This window comes from Motacilla alba, chromosome 1 (assembly GCF_015832195.1).
Source record: "Motacilla alba alba isolate MOTALB_02 chromosome 1, Motacilla_alba_V1.0_pri, whole genome shotgun sequence".
NCBI lineage: Eukaryota > Metazoa > Chordata > Aves > Passeriformes > Motacillidae > Motacilla > Motacilla alba.
Window position 1 is genome coordinate 86,694,434 of NC_052016.1, and position 21,558 is coordinate 86,715,991.

The following is a 21,558-nucleotide window of genomic DNA, read 5'->3' on the forward strand; positions in this document are numbered from 1 at the left end:
GGCAAATATATTCTCACACATTTCTACATGACACAAATGAAATTAGTAAATGGCTAAAGTAGCAATGTATTTATATATCATGACTTATATTCTTCAAAAAAAATAATTACCTTGTTTCCTCTGGATTTTACTCTTGCCCTAGCTGGAAATATAATTGAAATATTTAAGTTCACCTATTTATGCAACCACAGAAAATGAGGTGCTTACTACTGCAAAGAAGACAAGTGATAAGTAACCAAAGGTCAAATGTTTGAAGGCTGCATCCCAAATAATGACCAAGCAAGCAAAGGAGAAAACAAAAAAGCTAGAATAGGTTTGTATATCATTAAGGAAATGCATTACATATTTTAAAAAGTGTGTATGTGGGTGCCACTGCAGACAGATGATAAATCAATTCTTCAGGACAACTGCGCATTAGGATTCTTAAATGCTAACCAATTCTAACAGTCAAGTACAACATTCACTCAAGATATGATGCTGATATCCCACAGATGAAAAATTATTAGTAAATTTTGTACCTGCACTTCCATAAAGAAGGTTAGAGGTTGAATTTAAGATAACCAAATATAACATATTAAATATCAATAGGTTCCTAATGGATTAAATTTATTACATCAAAAGAAAAGACAAGCCCAAGAAGAGAGGGAATATTTTCAGATATACTGAGTGAAGCTTCATTGGATTATTCTTTGGTGCTTTTATATTGAAATTTGTGTTTTCTCTACAGTAGCGCTAGTCTTAACAAGTGATGTCAACTTTAAAACATGCCTGAAGAACAGAATGAGGCCTGGTGGTAAAACAATTTATGAAATGATGCATAAATAGCCTGTGCAGTTTCCCTATGAGACTTGACAAAACATACTGGACTCTATCCAGACATCAAAATGTAATTAAGTATGATTTATTATGTATATTCATGGATTATTCACGTCTGAACACTTTGCTTGCTCCAACTGCATCAGAGTATTTGGCCCTGATCTAAAAAGTATTTTAAGTGAAAAATCAAATTAGAGCAAGTTTTCCTGGAGGAAGTAATTTTTTCTTTGTCTTTCTCCACATCAAGAGCAATTAATAGTTTGAGACATTGGATTAGTGTTAGACCATTAATCTAAATATTTAAAATAGAGACAGATGGTGCCAATACAACACACAGTGTGGTCCTGCAGGAAAGAGAGCCTAACTATGGGAGCAACACCAATATTCCATATGTTCAGGCTGGTGGAAAACATTAAAGAGAAAATTATTTGGTCCCAACAGCAACAGAATTGCCACACTTCCTACATGAACCAACAATTGTCAAACCAGTTCAAGAACCACCCCATGCCAAATCTCTACATTTTCAAGCCTTTGTTAGGACACTTTTCAAATACACCAAGAAATGGTTCTACCGAGCCAAAAGAAGCTCCATTTCCTCTCATTTCTAAAGATGAGAAATCTCTTACCTCTAAAATCCTGCCACATTAGCCTTAGCCTGTTGTGTTCTTGATCTAGTGGATTGCAATATTTGTTTAAAGAAGTGGTATATGGTGATTAAGAAAGGAAGAGGTGCATTCTCCCCTTTCTCTACTGGGGATTTATAACATTTTTGCCTGGGGTTTTGAGCTGATCTGATAAGCTCTCAACACCCAAACGTTATACCCCAGAATAGCTCAGCATTCATTGGGAGGCATAAAAGGAGCAGGAGGCTGATGTGACAGCGTCAGGAACAAAAAGGTTTAATAAAGGCAAAATAACAAACTCAGACTGAGCCAGGTGCCACAGACTTGTGCTCCTGGTAAAAGACACCTCACAAAAGTGATTTGGTTTCTTTGTTCTGTCCTTTTCTACGAAATGGCCCAGGCGGGACCTTTTGGCTTATGGCCAATTAGCTGTCCCCAAATTTGAGGTGAAGCCCCCAAGGTCCTATCAGTGATTTTTCTACCTGATCACTGGGAGAAAGTTCTGGCTCTTTCCTTTTTGGGGGACAGAGGAAAGTTCTGTCACTCTGTCCATAGGGGGCACATTCCTACAGGGATTTGTCAATGTTCTGCAAATTTCAGTGTGGCTTAAACAAATTTTACAAGACTTTAAAGAAAAACACAAATATCACAACCCACCCCTCCAGCACTAAAGGTGTTATCATTGGCCATGTGCCTGACAAACACATCACTACTATTTCCTTTTTTTAAAGCACGCCTGCATTAACATTCTTGTGCACTGCAAACTCTTCCCTCCTCCAAGGTTTCATTTGGCCCTCCTTTTGGTGGGCCAAATCACCAAATTTGAGACCCTTTAATTAGCCACATTTCTATGAAATTCTGTGTGGTAACTAGCTCAGTGGGAGGGCAGTCACTGGCTGAGGCCACTGAGAAGCTCTTACAACACTAATATTTTGCTGCTTTTCATATCCTGCCCAAATAGAGGTGTTTGCACCAAACCCAAATAGAGGTGTTTGCAACTCCTATGGACTGTTTAGCTGTAAAAATGTGTTGGAAGAATGCAGAGAGGAAAGGGACTAAATAACAGAATTTGTTCTGAAATAAAAATGAATACAGATAAGAAGGGTATTTAGGTTGAAAGAAACTCACCTAGTCAGCAAGAAAGTGTTGTAACAAAGTCTTAAGCAAAATGTAGAAAAACCACCTCTATTTCAAAAGGAAAAAATAATGCAAATTTTTTTGGGTTTTAGCCATTGTGCTATCTAAATAATACTGTCTAATTTTATTTATTTATTTATTTAAAAATGCTTAGCATCCTGTTGCTATGGCGACAATTTGCTTTGCTGAGTGCATCTTTGTTAACATTCACTTGCTGTAGTAATGTTTCCATCACCATCTGGCAGTGACAATTTTTTTTGCTTGAGTGAAAATTCCTCCAAAGTATAAAAATCAGGCCAGTTATTTTTAGAAAGCTGACTGCCCCAGCTCTTACTGACTTTGCAGAGTTCCAGTCAGAACCTCTGTAAATTCAGTCATGTGATATTGATAACTTAAAGAAGGGGATAAGCAACAGTGTGAAGAATGATTGAGTTACAAAGCTGACCAGTTGTCCTTTTGCCTTTGATAATGTTTATTCTTAAAATTTTTTCCAAAAAGGGAACTAAGCTGAATCATGCTTTAAAAACCACATACCCCATCTCAGCTCCTTTGCTTCACTAAAATTCATTGATGTTAAGCAGATGGCAAAATGAACTCCATTATTGGTAAGATGTGTTCCAAGAATATTGCATGAAGACTGGGAAACCCTCAGTTTCCATGGTAAATCATTTGACTCTAATACATTTAATAAGCACGTTTAACATTCCGTGGGTCAAACTGAAATAATGTAATCACAGTTATTTAGCCAAATAAATAAGGTAAGAACTCAGAGAAACAGCAAAAACTGGGTATGTACTGACTATGATCCAGTGCGGACAAATATAGAAGCAAGAGTTCTTTCAAACACAGGCCTCCCTTATGTATACATTTTGACATTTCAGTAACTTTCCTGAATTCTCCTCTAACCCAGAGAACAGTGTAATTGCATCACAAGTATAAAATCAGCATTATTTTTCTGTTAGAAATAATCTAAGTGCTACCAAATACTTAATCACAACAAATTACTTTGGTCATGCTCCTATTTTGCAAATCTGGTTATTTGGTGTACATGAAGAGTGCACATGAAGTCTTTTTTCCAGATCACTCATCCAAGCATCTGCCACTGCTGATTTCTCCCTTCAAAGTCCAGAGCATAAGACCAGAGAGTTCTGTTGTTCTGTTCTGCTCCCTGCAGTGAACATATAAGATAGGCTCCTTCATATGAAAAAAAATTGCTTTCCATGTGTGCTCATATACAGACAAATCTCTACCTAGTGACAGTATGTGACAGGCTGACATTTGGAAACAGAGGACACAGCAGCACGTAGCTTGGCCAGAAACTTTGATGGAAGAAATGTATTGATGGCCACAAAGGGAGAGTGGAGAAGCTGCAATGACTTTTAAATTCTAGGCCAGTTCTGTAGGGTTTGAAATCTTTGTAGGACACATATGTTTAAAACTGAGAATATTTAATGTGGAAACTTGAGAAAAATTATGAAAAAGAAACCCAAAATATTGAGTCTTATGCTGCACAGTATTAAATTATTCATATTTCTCAGTGAGAGCTCTGTAAGTTACCTTAGAGAAATTACTAAGTGTATGGTTATCTTTGATGATTCAACATTTCTCAGGGTTGGTATCTCAATACAACTCCCAAACAGCAATTTTACAAAATCTAGGTGGGTTTTTCATTTGTGTTTTGGTTTGTTTTGATTGATTGGTTGGTTGGTTAGTTGCTTTCAACATTGCGGCAAGCTTCTCCTAAAGAACTATTTTTTGGGTTAGTTTTTTTTTAATATTTTTAAAGAAATACACTGTCAATTTATTAAACATGAGATGAACTACTTTTGAGAAGAAAATTCACTATTAAATATATAGTTTCACTTTTTAGAGAAGATTAACATATGTAAGATAATTTCAGAAAGGTCATAGTCTATGAAGCAGACCATTAACAATTTCCTAACCAGAAAACACAATGATAGCTTGGAGTTCCTTAGACAAAAGTATAAAGTTTTTTTTTTTCTTCTTTATAAGGTAAAGAAATCTAACTTATATTGAAGATCATTAACTCTTCTTTGTGTTACATTATCAAGTGCATAGTTCTTTTCTTTGGGAAAAAGGTGATCTGCTGAAATGAGAAACTTTGCATCTTCCAGTCTCTTTTTATAGAGAAAATTTAATACATATATTTACACAGGCAGAAGTAAAAGTCACATGAACAAAACCAGCAGAACTCTTGGAGTTACATATTTCTTGAATGGATTTTTGAAATGATAATTTACCACACCTGAGCCATAAGAACGCTGTTAAGACAAGCATCTAACTCTGCTCAGATGGTTACGAAGGATCAACTTCTGGTAGGGCCAGTCTCTCTCTCTATTGAGCATGAATAAGCAGTCCTGTACCTTAGTGAGGATAAAGGGAGCTAAGCTGAATCACAACCTTGTTTGTCAGTCATCTCCAGCACTGCTGGGCAGGTCAGACACAGCTTCAAAAAAGACAGCAGTGCTGGAATATGAAGGAAGCAATGGCATGAATATACTTTTTTAAAAATTATTTTAATTTTTAGTAGCGGAATTAGACCAGAGTTAATATCATAGATTGAGAGAAACATAAAATTGTTTGGGTTTGCTTCCCCATGCATTACAGGCTTGCCTCAAACTCTGGAAAACTAATATTCTGCTAATTCTCCTTTCTTGGGAAGTAGTTGCATAAGAAGACTGCTTCTTCTTTTTGCCTGATGTCTATTTTGTTTGGACCTCAAGTACATGACTAACAATTTTCTCTTTACAGTATCTCCAGAATCCCATCTCAGAGTTTAATAAGAGAAATCTCTTCTCTTACTACTGCGAATGAGAATTATAAATAGCTTGAAAAAGGCAGGAAAAAAAGTGGATGGGCATATTTAGAAACTTGTTATAGTAATTTTAAACTGTCTGAAGCAGAGGGCCAAACATTATTTTAAAGGCAACAATCAAATAATAAAATAAACATAATATATTTAGCATAAGGCAAGAAAATTTTAAGCTATGGGTCAGAGAAAAGCCAGACAAAAGTATATATCAGCAGCAAAATAAATCATCATAGGACTCCTATTAATCTGATTTGTTATACCAGAATAGCAGTTTTCAGGTACCAATGCAATTTAAACCACGACATCTTTCTCATTTACACTGTAAAAATTCAATATGACGGAAGAACTAGAATTTCTTTTTAAAATGAACTTCATACTGTAAGTATTCAGCCTCAAAACCTACCCCTCAGTATTCTTAAGTGTTCTATTTCGTTACATATAACAGAAAAATTATAAGAATCTAGCAAATGGTAGAAAATACACCCACACACCTGCTACTAAGTATTTATTTATGCCCACAGGAAAGCGTTGCTTAAAAAGGGTTTTTTATTCTTAGCAAAATATGTATCTAATTCACCACATTAGGAGCATTGTTGCAAAAATTTTTATGCAGAAAACAGCAAATACAAGACTGACATGCTGCAACATATATTTTTCCTTCACAAATCAGAAAAAATGGATACTGGTGTCTTTGCTGCTAGCACAGATTTCTAGGTGATGCAGAGTTACCAAGGACTCTCTACAGGTCCCCAAGAACCACTATTCCTCTTCATTGCAAGTGCTAAGAGAATCACTGCTGCACACCTGTTCCCATTACAATATCATTCATCCACATGCCAAGATAAAGATATTATGTACCAGTATAACCTGGAGGTCGTGGCCCCTCCACTCTAGGCCAAGAACAACTCTTGAAAGTAAAATGGACAACATTTTAGTCTGCATGGACAGATGATTTTTCGATTATGTAGATGAATCACAATCCCATTAAAAAAAATAAACAAAGAAAAAACCCAACCCTTCTACACCCAGCTCAAACAGAACTTAATTTACAGCAATTATTCATCCTTTTGAAACTTTTAAAGTGCCATTATTGTTGACATCTCAGTAGCCCATGCATTTTCTATCAAACAGACAGCTCTATTCAATATGTGTCATGTCTAGGCAATAAAGTTATCTTGAAAATTAATGATAATGTTATGAATCTCAGAATAAAAGCAATTAACTTTTTTTCCAAATGCCACACGTACAAAGCCTCTAGATCTTAATTAGTTCTTTATCATCTTATTTCATATTTTTCCACAATATACAGTTATTATTTAAATGAAATACACTTTTGAGACTCATTTTCCATCATGATGGAGTAGTTTTGCTCCATGTTGACAATGTCAATTTAGGTTTTACCCCAGTCTGGGAAGAATCTCTCCATTGAAAGTCTGAATTTCTTGTATTGGGTTTGTGTGGCCAGGTTTTAGTAGCTGGGAAACACAGGGGTGGCTTCTGTAAGGAGCTGCCAAAAGTTTTCCCCATGTCCAGTAGAGCCAATACTAGCTGGTTCCAGGATGGACCCACTGCTGGCCAAGGCTGAGCCCATCAGCAATGACAGTAATGCCTCAGTGATAAAATATTTAAGAATGGGGAAAAAGTACTGTGCAGACGTAATTGCTCTCTGAGAAGAGAGAAGCAGAGGAACAGACCTGCAAACATCAAGGTCAGTGAAGAAGGAAGGGGAGGAGGTGCTCCATGTGCTGGAGCTGAGATTCCCACGCAGCCCATGGCGAACACCATGGTGAGGCAGCTGTGACCCTGCAGCCCATGGAGGTCAATGGGAGTACAGAAATCCACCTGCAACCCATCAGGGAGCCCACACTCTAGCAGGTGGATGCCTGAGACAATGCTGTGAACCCATGAGAAGCCCATGTTGGAGCAGGCTCGAGTCTGGGAGCTTCAGATCCATGGAGAGAGGAGCCCATGTTGGAACAAGTTTCCTGCTAGGACTTGTGACCCTGTGGAGGACCCATGCTGGAGCAGCCTGTTCCTGAAGGACTGCACCCTATGGAAGAGTGATCCACATTTGAGCAGTTCATGGAGAACTGTTGGCTTTGGGATGGACTCATGTTGGAGATGTTTGTGAAGAATGGCTTCTTGTGGGAGGAACCCCACACTGGAGCAGGGTAAGGACTCCTCCCCCTGAGCAGTGTTAGGAACGATGTGTGATGAACTGACCATAACCCCCATTCTCCATCTCCCTGCACTGCTACAGGGTAGGAGGTAGAGCTGGGAAGAAGGGAGAGTTGGGAAGGAGGTGATTTCTAAGATTTCTTTTACTTTTCATTATCCTGCTCTGATTTTGTTCATAATAAATTCAATTAATATCCCCAAGTCTGTTTTGTCTGTGGTAGTATTTGGGGAGTGATGTCTCCTGGTTCTAAACTCAACCCATGAATCTCTTACTATATTTTCCCTGTCCAGTTGTGGAGGGCAGTGATAGAAAGGGTTTGGTGGGTGCCTGGTATCCATTCAGGGACAACCCACTACATTCCTCTCAAATAGACCAAGAACAGAGAGATCACAAAAAATCCCTTTGTTTCTATTTTCACAGTAGAAAGAAAAGAATTATCTTGATCAGAGGCGTTGTGTCAGGTGATAAACAATAACATGCTGAAGATTAAAGCAATCCACTATAGTATGTTTTTCTCACAGGAAAAAAATAATTCTATTTTACTGAGTATCAGACAGATAAAATTTATTCTACCGTTTCCATTTAGTTTTTTGCCACACGATCTGTGTAGATCAGTAATGTACAGGATCTGATCCCTTATGCGCTGTTACCAAGAGAAGTGCACTATGCTGTTGAGAATTTACTGTGTTCTGTTCTTGTTTTCAACTGAAATGGAAAAGCTTTCCTATTATCATGGCAAATACAAATGCAGCTCTTGTTTCCTAATTATCACAGTTATTCAGACCTTGAAAATATGACTTGTTTTTGCTGTAGCTGTACTGTGCAGATCTTAGGGGTGTCATAGAAACTAGGAATGATTCACTGAGAAGACATGTTCCTTCTCAGTCAATAGTGAACCAACAATCCAGAACAACGCAAAGAAAAACTGGTCTAGTGAAGATTGTATCTTCCTTGAAACAAGTTTTTGACACATCATTTGCTTTTCTCTATTCCTTTTGATAACTAAATTCAATACGGCATTTTCCCCATTTTTTTTTTTTTGCTACAGCTCTGATGTTTTATGTATCTCTCTGATAAACAACTTGTACCTTTTTAATGAGAGGGAAGAAATTAGAACTTTATGACAGAAAAAATCTCATCAAAACCTACATCAAATGACAATGACTTTTGAATACCTTCTGCATTTTTGAGTGAAATGTTCAAACACTACACAACACAGTACTTTTTCAAGTGTAGAAATAGAAACAATACAATTTCTCTGCCTAATAGCAATCTTCCCCTTTCTTTTACAAAAATGATCCCTTTACCTCTAGATAAACTGTATTATGCCTAGCTGAGTACCATCTCCCTATATCATTCAAAGATTCTGCAAATAGAATTTAAGTTTACAACATTTTGTTGAAACTTGAACCAGAAAATCAGGCAGTTCTCTACCACAGCATTAGCTTTTCAAAAACATAGCACAGTGTATGCATGTAACTGATTTTAGTTTAAATAGGATGATTAATCTTGCCCCATCACAGCTGTTTTCTCCAAAATCACCGTGTACAGTAGCCTGTTAAATCTTTTTAAAGATACTGGATGACTAGAAGACTTAGAACCTGGTCAGTTTAAGTTCAGCCAATTTGTGTCCAAGAGTAAGCACAGTCTGATTCACTACCTTTGTGTTGTACATAATATTTCATTGGCTTTCTTTTTAAAATGCTGCAGGCACCTAACTAACAAAAACTAGGAAGATGTGTTTTTATAAAAAGCAGCAAATAGCAGTACAAGGTATCACCATGTGATTGAGAAAATTCTGCTAAGACTGGTAAGTAAGGAGAGACAAAGGAGAAAGGGAAAATTACATACCACTATTTGTGTTTGTTGTAGTCCTCCCTCTTCTTCCACCCTACAAAACAAGATCCCATATAGCAAGCGTTATCTACCTACTAGGAAGCAGGAGGCAAAAAGACTGTCAATCACAGGGGTATTACATACAGAAAACTTCCACCCTTTTTCCCCTTTGCAGTCCATTAAAAATATGAAAAAAATTGTAGAATAAGGAAATATTCTATTATGGAGAATGTATAATATAAAAAGGGGGAAAGAGGGAGGAAGGTAGGATGGCAGAAAACAAGACTATGACAAAGACAATTACTAGTATGTAATTTAGACCTTTGTAATTTCTGTCTCCTACCATCCTACAAAACAAGATTCCATATAACAAGCAGAAGTGGTAAGAAATGAAACTGGGAGACAGGATCATCTAAATTGCCAGCCTGAAGAATTCTTCAATCAAATTACGTCTTAAGCACCAAGTCTTGATAACAACAGTGGCAAGAAATGTGTGATCAAATATCAGCTTTGCATCTAACAAATATTGCTACCTCAGTCCTTGGTCTTGAAGATTAAAATGCTTCCAGCGGGCTATCTATGAACAGGGACATACCAAAGATTTTCTGTACCCAATTGAGTACCTTCATAGCACTGCTTATTTCTAGCATTACTAAAAGATTTCTTTCTTATGGAATGAAACAGATCTCTTCTTCAAATGAGTGTGATCTAGGTCAGGGGTGATGCAAGGACATCTGATAGCTCTTAAGTGACCAAGAGGTAAAGCAGTCAATGTTTAATGCTGAAAATTGAAGGAGAAAAACACATGCAGTTCATCTGGAAGTAGTTAGTTCCGAAAAATAATGAATTCTGACTCCAATGGCTGTTTGTGTAGAAGGAAATTATAGGGCTACAAAGAAACTTTTTTATGTTGAACACTTTTGAATATCCGTATTTTGAAATAAGGAATATCCTTGCTTACTGCCAAGGTTGTACTTGAGTACAGCAGGCACAGAAATTTCTTGAGCATTAAAAAAGAGTTTTTTGATGATCTTACTGGAAGGAGGAATTAACACCCAATCAGAGATCACTTGATAACAAAATGGTCCTAAAATAAGAGATCTCAACAGATGTAAAACAGTGTCAATGCTTAAAAATATAAAGAGAAACTGATGCTGCAACTATAAGACAAATAGGATGTGATTATTACCAGAATTGTAGGTAAGTTCAAGGAGATTGAAAGAATATTTTTTTTGAAATACATTCATTTCTGTGGCAGGTTATGGCACTGCTTTTATACACACTTAAGTAGGCAAAAAAGCCAAGAGAGGAGGAGAGGGCAAATTAGATACTCATGCAATCACTGATCAAATACTACAACAGGACAAGCATTGGAAAGGAAGTTTCCTGACATGTTAAATAAATGCATCTTCTAACTGCTAGTTCTTGATCATAAATTACCTGGCTTCAAGAAAATCAGAAACCATTCTTCTATATAATTTCCCATAGGAGTAACAGTTTGTTCACTAAGCCATGGACTATAGTTAAGCCATACACTTTGAAATGTTACAGTACTGGGAAACTTGCAAACTTTAGAGACTGATCTTTTTCTTAAATGACCTTTATAAAAATTTTACCTACACAAGATGCAAAGGTTTGAACATAAAAAATTAAAATTCTTCAACTCCCTATGAAATCTCCTTTAGAACAATATGATTAAGTCACATGGGGTAGACAGAGCAAGAGGGAACAGCAGTACAATGGAAGAAGCAGAATCCAAGAGAAGACAACATAAGCTGGTTCTTCTCAATAGTAAACCCAACAGAAGAAAACCTTGAGGCTGGTTGAAGATTAAATAACCCAATCTAAAAAAAAGAATCAACTTAGAAACAGAGAAATTGTGAGAAAACAGAAATGTACTGCCATTCCTGGAGAACAGAGGAATTAAAGTAGAAAGCAAAATAAATTACATATTTGCCTTATGGTAGCTACAAAATAATCTGTAAACTTCTATTTCCATGTAGCAAAAGAGAAGATACTTGTTGATGACAGTCAAGAAAACTGGAAAGCTACAGGTCACAAGAGAACAAAGGAATGCAGCACTACCAGATGATCTACTGGGATAGGGAATACAAGGCAAACTGAGTCCTACAGATGCTGAAGGAGCAGGCAAACGATACAGCTACTGTAATACCCAGCAATTTCTGGCTGCCCAAATCTGCCATTCATGTCTGCTTTACCTGAACCAGAACCATCAACCATGCTCAAATGATCTTTTCATAAGGGCAGGCAAACAAAGGAAACAGCTTTAAACTGAAAAACGGCAGGTTTAAATTTCATGTTTGGAAGAAATTTTTCACTGTGAGAGTAGTGAGGTGCTGGGATGAGCTGCCCAGAGAATTTGTAGATGCCTCATTCCAGGCAGTGTTCAAGGTAAGCTGGATGAGGGTTTGAGCAACCTGGTCTAGCAGAAGGTGCTCCTGCCTGTGGCAGGGGTGTGGGAACTAAAGAATCTTTAAGCTCCCTTCCAACCAATTACTCTATTACTCTCCATGATGATATAGATTGCTATACAGATCCAGAGGACACAACACCTCTGCCCTTGTACCTACAGAATTTTTTTCCAGAGAAGAAAGTCAGAAATTCAAATAAGGAGTTGGAATGAAACCCAAAGCATGGGGTTGCACTTCTGACTTTTTGTCTGTGGAAGCTGTTTTGACCCTACAGGCTCCTGGAGTTTCAGTCAAGTTCCACCTGGACACATCAGCCACTGAAGGCAGAAGATAGCAGGCTTGGATTTCCCTTGGGAGTTAAAGCTTTGCTCCTTCAAACACTTTTTATTCAGCAGCAATATCCTCATGGACCCAGCAGTCAGATTGCATCATCTTTATATGGAGTTTGCTGTCAGACACACACTGCCTGTTCAGATAAATTGGAGTAAAGCCTGCACAGAGTACCCAAGGAGGCCCAAATCTCACAGCACAGAGCTGGTAATATGAGCATAATGTTCTTAGGCCCTTAAACTCTCCACTTAGTCATCTTCATTCCAAACATATATATGATTTTCTCACCAGAAAGATGTTAATGGCCATGAAAACACAGAGAGCACATTAAGAGATGTTGTTCACTTGTGGTATTGGGAAGACCCTTCAGAATGAAAAGTTAGCCAGAAAATATATAAGCAATTCCTGCAGTGCAAAATTTGTACTTTAGCAAAAATCATCAAAACGTTGATTTCAATTAAACATATTTTAACTAACATGAAATACAGAATTTCTTATTTTCTTTCTCCTTCAGAAAAAAAAATGCTTGATCATAAGCAGCCTTACCAAAGTTGCAGAAGTTTCATTGGTTGCAGTGATTTCCTCATACAAAAGATATAACATTGGAAATACCAGCTGAAACAGTGCACTCAATCAAAATCTGAATTGGCTATTTTTTGGTGCTAAATATCATAACTTAAAGCGTTTTGAAATTCATCTAGAAATCTGTGGAAAGATTTTTTTTTTCCCCTCAGAAGAAAACGATCCCATTTGTAAGTTCCCCTACCTATCTGCAAAGCAATTGGGTTTTTTGGTAAAGTTATTTTTATCTGTGTAAATCTAATTATTTGAAGAACAGGTCCCACTGGTCTGCATAGCAGCCAGCCACAATGCTGGATCAGAAGCAGGCAGTACAGACACAAAAAGCAAGCAATCTATTTCTGTAGGAGGGACAGTCTTTTCTAGGTGGGACACGCTCTGTTTAGCAAGTGGTGAATGTGCACAGAATAAAGAGTATGAAGTGAATGCCTATTTTAAAAAGCGAATGACTAAATAATAAGAACAGTTACAAAAAGACCACCTTTTGGGCAGTGGAGATGAAGAACAGTTACATTGATTGTAAAGAACACCTCAGCTGCCAGAATACTTGGAGGGGGGAGAAGTACAAAGGAAAAGACCCAAGGATCATAAAAGGACAAAAAAAAAAAAAAAAAGAAGGCTGCTGACAGATCATTTCATGACAAAAAAAAAAAAAAAAAAGAAAAAATGGAAATTTCTCACAGAATCTGAAAAGACACTGTGCTCAGCTATATCTGCAGCCTGAATTTTAGAATAAGCACAACCAGAAGACATATTTCTGAAAATAGCATTCAAATACTGGAACTTCTGTTTTCCTTGATAGTCTATTTGGAAAAGGAGGAGAAAAGATTTTTAAAAGTAGAAAACAAAAAGGAAAAAAATTACCAAAAAACTAACCAATGAACCCTGGAACACTAAGGAGTAGAATGAGGAAATGAGACAGCTCCCACTAGCTGACCACTCTGCCAGAATGTCAGTGATATTGGATATTTCTGTGGCAACATGCAGTGCTCAGAGATAGAACAATGTGATTTCCACACTACTGCAAGAGACAGGCAACCTGTGACAAGTGAGTGAATAATGTTGACGAAAGCTTGAATACAATTTTTTTTTCCCCTCGGGTATCTTTGAGGCATGTACAAGAAGAGATACACCTCAGGACTGAGCACCCTGTTGTTTTTTGAAAGCCTTCAGCTCAGAAGCCCAAGTGTTAAGAGAGCCAGTGGGCTAGTGTAGAGTGCAACTGAATTGTTTGCACCTCCCACTATTCAATTTTCTTTCTTTTTCCTCATTTCAAATTGGTGGAGCTGTCTTGCTTGTTCTTAGATGTTGGAAAAACATCTTAGATACTTTTCCTTCTGTAAGAAAGGAAGAAAAAAAAGGGAGAAAATACATATACTGGATGAGAATAAGGAGGGTTTTTTTTGGGCCTTTACTCCTATAACAATGTTACTCAGAAAGTAAAAAATATAAATCTACAATAATTGTAACATTTACTAAATCTAAGAGAACAGACATTTTTTCAGACACATTTCAAATGGGCTTCATGAGACCACATATTGTGTTTCTCCAGAGTCTTCATTTCTTAATTGTTATCTTTACAGTGAAAATAAGGATTAATAGATTCTAGACTGGGATTTAATGTTCTGGCCAGTTAGCCTTGTATACTTGTTAGCTCACTATAAGTGCACATATTGGAGTTTACAGTGAACTGTAGATATTTTATTTTTTTTTAAAGGTAACTAACCTCCTCTGGCTCAACAGCCCACATAGCACAAACAAAGTTAGCCCATATGCACAAAACAGCTCAAAAATTGCAATATAAATAATAATTATTGTCTAGGCACCACAGTTAATCACTCACTGCACTGTGGATGGGCAATGTGTCAAGCAAATACCAGCTGTAAAAATGCAGCCATATATAAATGAGTTTATTTCATTTATAAATGAGCACCTTTTGCTCTCCCAAGTTTGCTTCATAAACAATTAGGGTTTAATAATACCATGTTTATTGTTTCAAGCCATTTTTACGTGAAGAAAACTACATACCAGATTGGAAGAAAAGATAGCATGAACTTCTAGGATGTAAGCACTGCAGTTAAATGCAGATCTTATGGGATATGGTTATGGGGACCACAGAAAAACCAGAAACTTAGAAAAGAAAAGAAAATTACTCTACTAGGCTCATACAGTAAATACTAGAATAACACCATTTTGCAACTAACCTCCATTACATTTTCTACACTGATGTATTTAAGAGAGATGCTGCTTCAAGGAAGGATGTCATTCCCCAGTTGTATGGAAGCTAGAGATGACAACCCACTTTGCTCGGTTTTAAAGCACACAGTGCATTTCTGGACTGGGACTGGGCCTTTGTGATACTACTGCAGTACAAGTAACACGTCTAACTATACACTTTTTATATAGTTTTGTAACATGTCTAATGATACAGTCTTTGTGCAAAGTTATTCAGCTCTGGCTCTTTGTCCATCATTTACTCGCAAAGATTACTTGAGTTTTTAATTCCACATCAAGATAGAAAGACTTGCAATATTTTGACTTTCTGGCAATAAAAACATACTTTTTTTGTGTGTTTGAGAGTATGCAATGAATGATTAGCTTTCGAATTTAAAGCAGTAATCTAAGTTTGAATCTGTTAAAATGACTCTAATATCACCCCCAAATTTCAGTGAACAACATACAATGGTCATCATGAAAGACAAGAGAAAATCCTCTAGAGAAAAGATGCAAAAGCTGCTACAAAACAGAAAAGCAGGAACATGTGATGAGAAGATAAAGAGCTACATGTTGGTTTTACATGAAAGTCAGAAGTATTAATGACAACATACCTAACCTGGAGGAGAAAGTCTTATTCCCAGCTAAACAAGTTGAACCCCCATATGAACAGAGTGATGACTTACATTTGGAGGAGAGAAAAGAATTGGAGACAACAGAATAACAGAGAGTGTGCGTGGGGGGTGTGTGTTTCAGGGGGAGACTAACATCAGAAGAAACTAAAATAGAAGACAATTAGCAGATGAGGGAAGCAGGCATTTAAAAGACCTGAAAATAGATCTTAAGAAACTATAATTAGTCTCAAAAAGAAGAAATACATGAAAGAAACATCCACACAGTAAGGAGAGAGCAGAGAAATAAATTACACCTCAACATCTTTCTAGAAATCTCAGTTTTTTGTAGGTCTCACTAGCACACTGACTGCCAAAAATAGTTTTAGAACCCATAAAAAATACATCTATCTGTTTAGACACACAATTAGATGCTGAAGGCTGTAGAACTGCATTTGAATACAGAGGTCTTTCTGTATACTTTGATAAATCACTCTAACCTGAAAGAACTGGGCTGTTTTTTAACTTGTAACCCTTCCCAAGCACTAGAATATGAGCTAAGTTGACTAATACCAGTTGTAGAAATGTTGATTATGTCCCCTCAATACATTGCTTGCTTACTTTTTCTTTAAAGCATATCATGTGCTGAAGTAATAAGAACACATTTTGTTGGTCTGTAACAGCTTGAATCCAGGGCTGGCATTTTGTCCAGTCTGCAGATCAGACAGCTGTTGAGTGGTACCTAACCTGAATCAGCAATTATTATGTGTCCAACACATTGTGCACAATGACAAACGTCTGGTTTATTTCCTAACCTATTATTTTTAATTCTTTGTTCTTCTACTAAAAAAATCTCAAGAATGAGCTCAAAAGGAAAGAAACTGTAAACTCCATGGAAAATTAAGTATTTATGCGCCTTTTATACATTTTAAAGCCCCTTTTCACACTAAGTATTACTCAGACTTTGTAAATTGTTGCAACTTGCCACATAGACTAATGATTACGCACTAGATTTGTGCACATTCACTTGCTCCTGTTATAGTTCTCCAATAAGTGAATAAATGAATACTGACCTATCTCCTCCACATGACAGTCTGAAAAAAAAAGCCATTTAGAAATTCTTTGTGGATGATTTTTGTAATTGCCCAGCTTCCACTCAGGTACCGAAAAAAGATTTTCCAAAATGCTTAGCAACTGACATATTTAGCATATTCCAAAAATGCTGATGTCTTATTTTGATAGCTATATAAGATTGAAGTATTTTGCCAGTGTTTTAGAAAAAGAAAAATCTAGTTTAGGAAGTCTAATCTTCTTCCATTGACACCTAAAGTAAATCACCTTAATATAACTGTAATTAATTTGGACCTGAAAAATATTTCCAGCATGATGTCCAGCTCTGCAAACATGACAAGTGGAAAAATTATATAGCCTGCTACACACACTCTTAACTTTGTGAAATAATAAGGAAGGAGAGTATAAGACTTAATCAAATTAAGATGCAAAGCAAGAATCTGCTCACCTAAATGTACTCAGAGCTTCTGAAATAGAAAGTGTATTTACCAAGTGAATAAAGCATGATAGCTCCTAATATGTACACCAAAAGGATCATCTAGGGTTAAATACTTTATTACCCTAGTCTGATGGAAGATTTTCATTTCCTTACCAGATATCCTTCAAAAGAGTATCATTTAATCTGGCTTCATATCCCACTATTGAATATTTCACAAAAAAAGTTTTGAATGGATTTCCACCTCAAAGAATCTCAAAATTTCTCAGCAAATAAGGCAAACATGACAGAATTTCACTTCATATCAGTCAACATGGTAATCATACACGATAAATTTTCTGCAGAAAACTACCCAAAGAAAGGCAATCCATATTCTCACAAATGAGCCCCAGGATATATGTGAGCCTCCCTGACCTGTAGCACTGCTCCTGCCAACCTGCACATCATTAAGCAATGGATAACATCTGTAAACATCTGGGAATGGCAGAGTTCAGCACCCCTAGTGTATGCAGTGTGTGTTTTCCCTCTTCTCACACATGAGCATTGTTTATAGAGCAGGGAACGTGAACAAAGAGCCCGGTGGTGTGCAGCAGTGTAGGAAATGGGCTCTGTCTGTCACATCATGAGTGTCTGAAGCCAGCAGTGCCTCCCACCAATCCATTTCTGGAGGTTCCTCAGAGGAACACAGGACAGACATTTTTAAGGATGACAGTAATCTCCATTCTTGACCTCTACAACAGTTGACAGTCAGGGAGATCCTTGGCCAAATTGTCCAGTCTCCTTCAAATTTCTGCAGCAGACTGATATTCAACTGGCCAGGGAAAAAATCTGCTCAAATGTTCAAATTTCTGATGTTATCCCAAGACCATTGTGGAATATTCTGACTGTGGCCAGGACTCAGAGCTGCATTTAATCCAGCATTATGCAATCACCAGAGAGGAAAATTAATCCCTCAACAAAGCAGTTCAAGGGAAGCAGCACTGGGTACTGCAAGGAAGAGGATATGCATTTTGTAGCTGAAGGAGCCAGCAAATTGAAAGAGTTGGAAATTGAAGAGTTCCTTGCAATATCTGTAGGCTCTTAGCACTTCTCAAGATGAGTTGTTGGGTCTTCAATTTAAAGAAACCTCTGAGAGTCTTAGAGGGTTTAGAAAACAACAGCACTTGTTCTGTTTTGCCATTTTCATCTCAAAAGATGTAAAGTAACCTGGAAAAAAAAATTATACCATCCAAAAAAGAAAAAAAACCTATTTAATAACATCAACATCTCAGTCTGGAATACTGTAGCTAAAATCATAAATCAAAAGTCTTCCATTTTAAAGGTAGTTAAAAACATAAATAAATATTTAAAAATTTGTAAATAAATACAGATGAACACTTACTTCAATCCGAGCAATCAGGTTGTAGCAAATCAATCACACATACATCCATTAGAACTAGGAACTTGTTTCTGTAGTGTGAAGACAAACTAAATCCAACACTTAAGGGAAGAGTAATATCTTTTGACAGCTGAGAACTTTAGCTAACATCTTAAATGCTAAATCTCACCACCACCATTCCCTGCTGATTCAAAAGGACTCACACATATGCAAGGAGTTATAGTGGGATATAGGTTGCTGAAGGTTCAAATTACAAACCCTTCATGGATTCTCACTATGTATCATCACAGTAAACCCCTAATAATCATGAAAACCAAGAGGATGAACACCAGAAAATTATGAAAGAATTGCATCTAAATTTTAGGGTTTTAATCATCATATCTGACATCAAATTTAGGTTCATAAATGAACAAGAGTTTTTTACCAGCAGTATTTCATCTTAATCAATATCTTGCACAACAAGACACAGTTTCAGCATATTCTCTTGATTTCAGTACTTTTAAAAATGCAGTGTAAAATATAGTTAAATTATTCTCTGGTAAACTACTATCTTTGGTTCTGGGGAACAGAAAGCTTCCGAATTCTACCCAGTTAAAAAAACTGCACTAAGTTTTATATGAAAATAAGCTTTCAAAATCTTACTGAAATTTTCTCATACTACTAGGAAATTCTTTGAATATGTTAAAGAGTTTTACTTAAAAAAAAAAAAGGGGGAAAAAAAGAAAAGAAGAGAAAAGCTTTAAGATGTTTCTCTTCCTTGAGAAAATGTCCTTCTTAGCTGGCAGCAGGAAGAGTGACAAATACGCTGTTCCTGAACTGAGACAAGAGGAAATCAGCTGTTATTGACATAGAGGGATGATGCTGCCACACTTCAAGGAGACTCTATGTGCAAGAACACCAAACCTTCTGGACATAGTGTCCTCACATGGGACAAACTCAGCCCACTGTGAAACTACCACATGTTAAGTCACTTGAAGCATGTGAAAGCAACTTTTCCAGCCTCATAACGCCTGTTATATGGGATTTCTAAAGTAGAACTTCAGCAGCCTGTCAGATAAATTTTTTTGTTTGTTTTGTTTGGATTTTTTTTTTGTTTTGCCTTGATTTTGGTGGGTTTTTGTCTTTGTTTTTGTTATTAGTAATTGGGAGAACTTGTTCTATTTGAAGAATTTGACTACTGGCCACGTATCTCAGTGTGCTAAGCATGGTTTACAGTTCAATGCCAAGGAGCATTTACAAAATATTTTCTTCTCTGCATTCACCTTCAGTTTTCATAACTGCTCTCTTTCTCACTTGGGCTCAAATTCATCCTAGCGAGGTTCTCTAAGAAAATATACCCAAATGAAGACTGGAAGTGATGGCTCTTTATATTTTCATTTAGAGCACCTCTCAATCTCACTTCCTCAAAATCCCAACTAAACAAAACCCAAGAGATTGTATTATTGGTAAAATTCTTCCAATTGATTGAGATTTAAAGAATTATTCTTTCTATGAAGAGCAAAACTACAAGGTATTTATAAAGCTTAAAAGAATATGTAATTTTACTATAAAGGGAATCAATTTACTACAGAGTGGAAGTTACCTAGGTGTTATAAATTTACTATTATCAGAAGAAAGGGAACAAAAATATTTAGCTATTCATTCTGGTCAAACCATGTAATAGAAACAAAACATGTCTACAATCATGCTATCCCTACTCACATGAAAAATAGCAATGAGGATAAAATAGAAGAAATTAAAAATTTCCTTCTCATAGGAACATTTACTTTATATGCTATAATGACATACAATATGGTCAAATTCCAAAATGGACATTAAGTGTTCATCATACAAAGTAATTTGAGAGAGAACACATAATTTCGTGTCTGAAATTATGAGGAGGTAAGAGTTCAAGTCACATTTATTTCTGTATAGAAGCCACAACAAGTAGTACTCCTGAGCACCTTCCAAAATATAAAATTATTAAACACTATTAATCAGGTAAAACTTTGCATCCCTGTAAATTCCTTAAAAGCCTTGCCTCCAAAATCCAGTATGAATCAACTGCCTTGCAGCTGGGGATATCAGTCTAAAAGTCACCTTCACAGCAAAAAATATCTGAGTTCACTTTCATCCTCCAGAGCTCCAGTAATTTTTTGTCCGCATCTCCTTCATCCTCTTGATGAACCAGGAGTTATCAGAAGGCTTTGCTCTCCCTGCAATTTGCCCTGATGGTACTTAGGGTCAGGTAAAAAAGCAGCAAGAGGCACTAGGACAACAGAAATCAGACCTATCAGCATCAGCTAAATCTGGGGTCTTAGACACAGCTGTTTTATGAACATCACTATCAGGATTTTTCCCCTCTGCAGTGATGAAGAGTTAATAGACATGCAGTAATAGCATCTTTGTAAACAGGTATTTGTTGATCATGACAAATGGTACCAGATAAATGACATAATACAACTCTTTACTCAGTTTTCACTAGATTTTTTTGATGGGGAGTGGGCATGACTGTTGTAATTCTTGCTGTCTTCATAAACCCCTTCTCTTTCATCCTTCCATCCTTTTACAGCTTTTCCATCTTCCTGTTTAAGCTTACCAACCTATTTCTTATTCTCCTTTCTCCCCTCCCACAGATGTGGATTTTTTCAGTCTTTAAATCTCCCCTAGAAACCAGAACTGGGAAGGCAGATCTGAAGATGCCCAGCAAGCTCAGTCAAAATAGCAGCACTGACTTGACAACTTTGGTCCACCAAAATGCTTCACAAATGACATTCATGTTCAAGCAAAAAATTGATTTCATTGCAAAGACAGCAGATATGCTCTTTGTTTTGGGCTGTAACTCTGTGTTGTACCATGAATTGGACCCTAAAGGTGAGAAGCCTGAGCATTGGTATTGAATACAAAATAAAATAATTTGAGGCTTTATTTCTAAATTAAAATCAATTGAGAGTTTATTTACTCTTCCAGTAAACAAGGATCTAATTTTGTGAAAAATTTGACTCTTCAAAAGTATTTGAAGTTTTAAGCACTCTTTCAGGATAAAATTAGAACAGAATTGGCTGGAGAATATATGAATGCAAGTTATGGAGGAGCAAATGAAT

At 36.6% G+C, this 21,558-nt stretch overlaps 1 protein-coding gene across 6 annotated transcripts in view; it reads right to left on the reverse strand.

The window, feature by feature from the left end:
• The window catches only part of FGF14 (fibroblast growth factor 14), a 376,859-nt gene that overhangs the window by 149,787 nt on the left and 205,514 nt on the right, over nucleotides 1-21,558 (reverse strand). For 2 of the 6 annotated variants that reach the window (XM_038127270.1, XM_038127267.1), the window contains exon 2: nucleotides 9,440-9,479. The exons of the other annotated variants lie outside the window; for them this stretch is intronic. Coding sequence is in view for 1 of the 2 variants with exons in the window: in XM_038127267.1 (XP_037983195.1) it covers nucleotides 9,440-9,479 (40 nt within the window). In the remaining variant the exon portion in view is untranslated. The remainder of the gene's footprint in view (nucleotides 1-9,439; nucleotides 9,480-21,558) is intronic. 6 annotated transcript variants of the gene reach the window in all.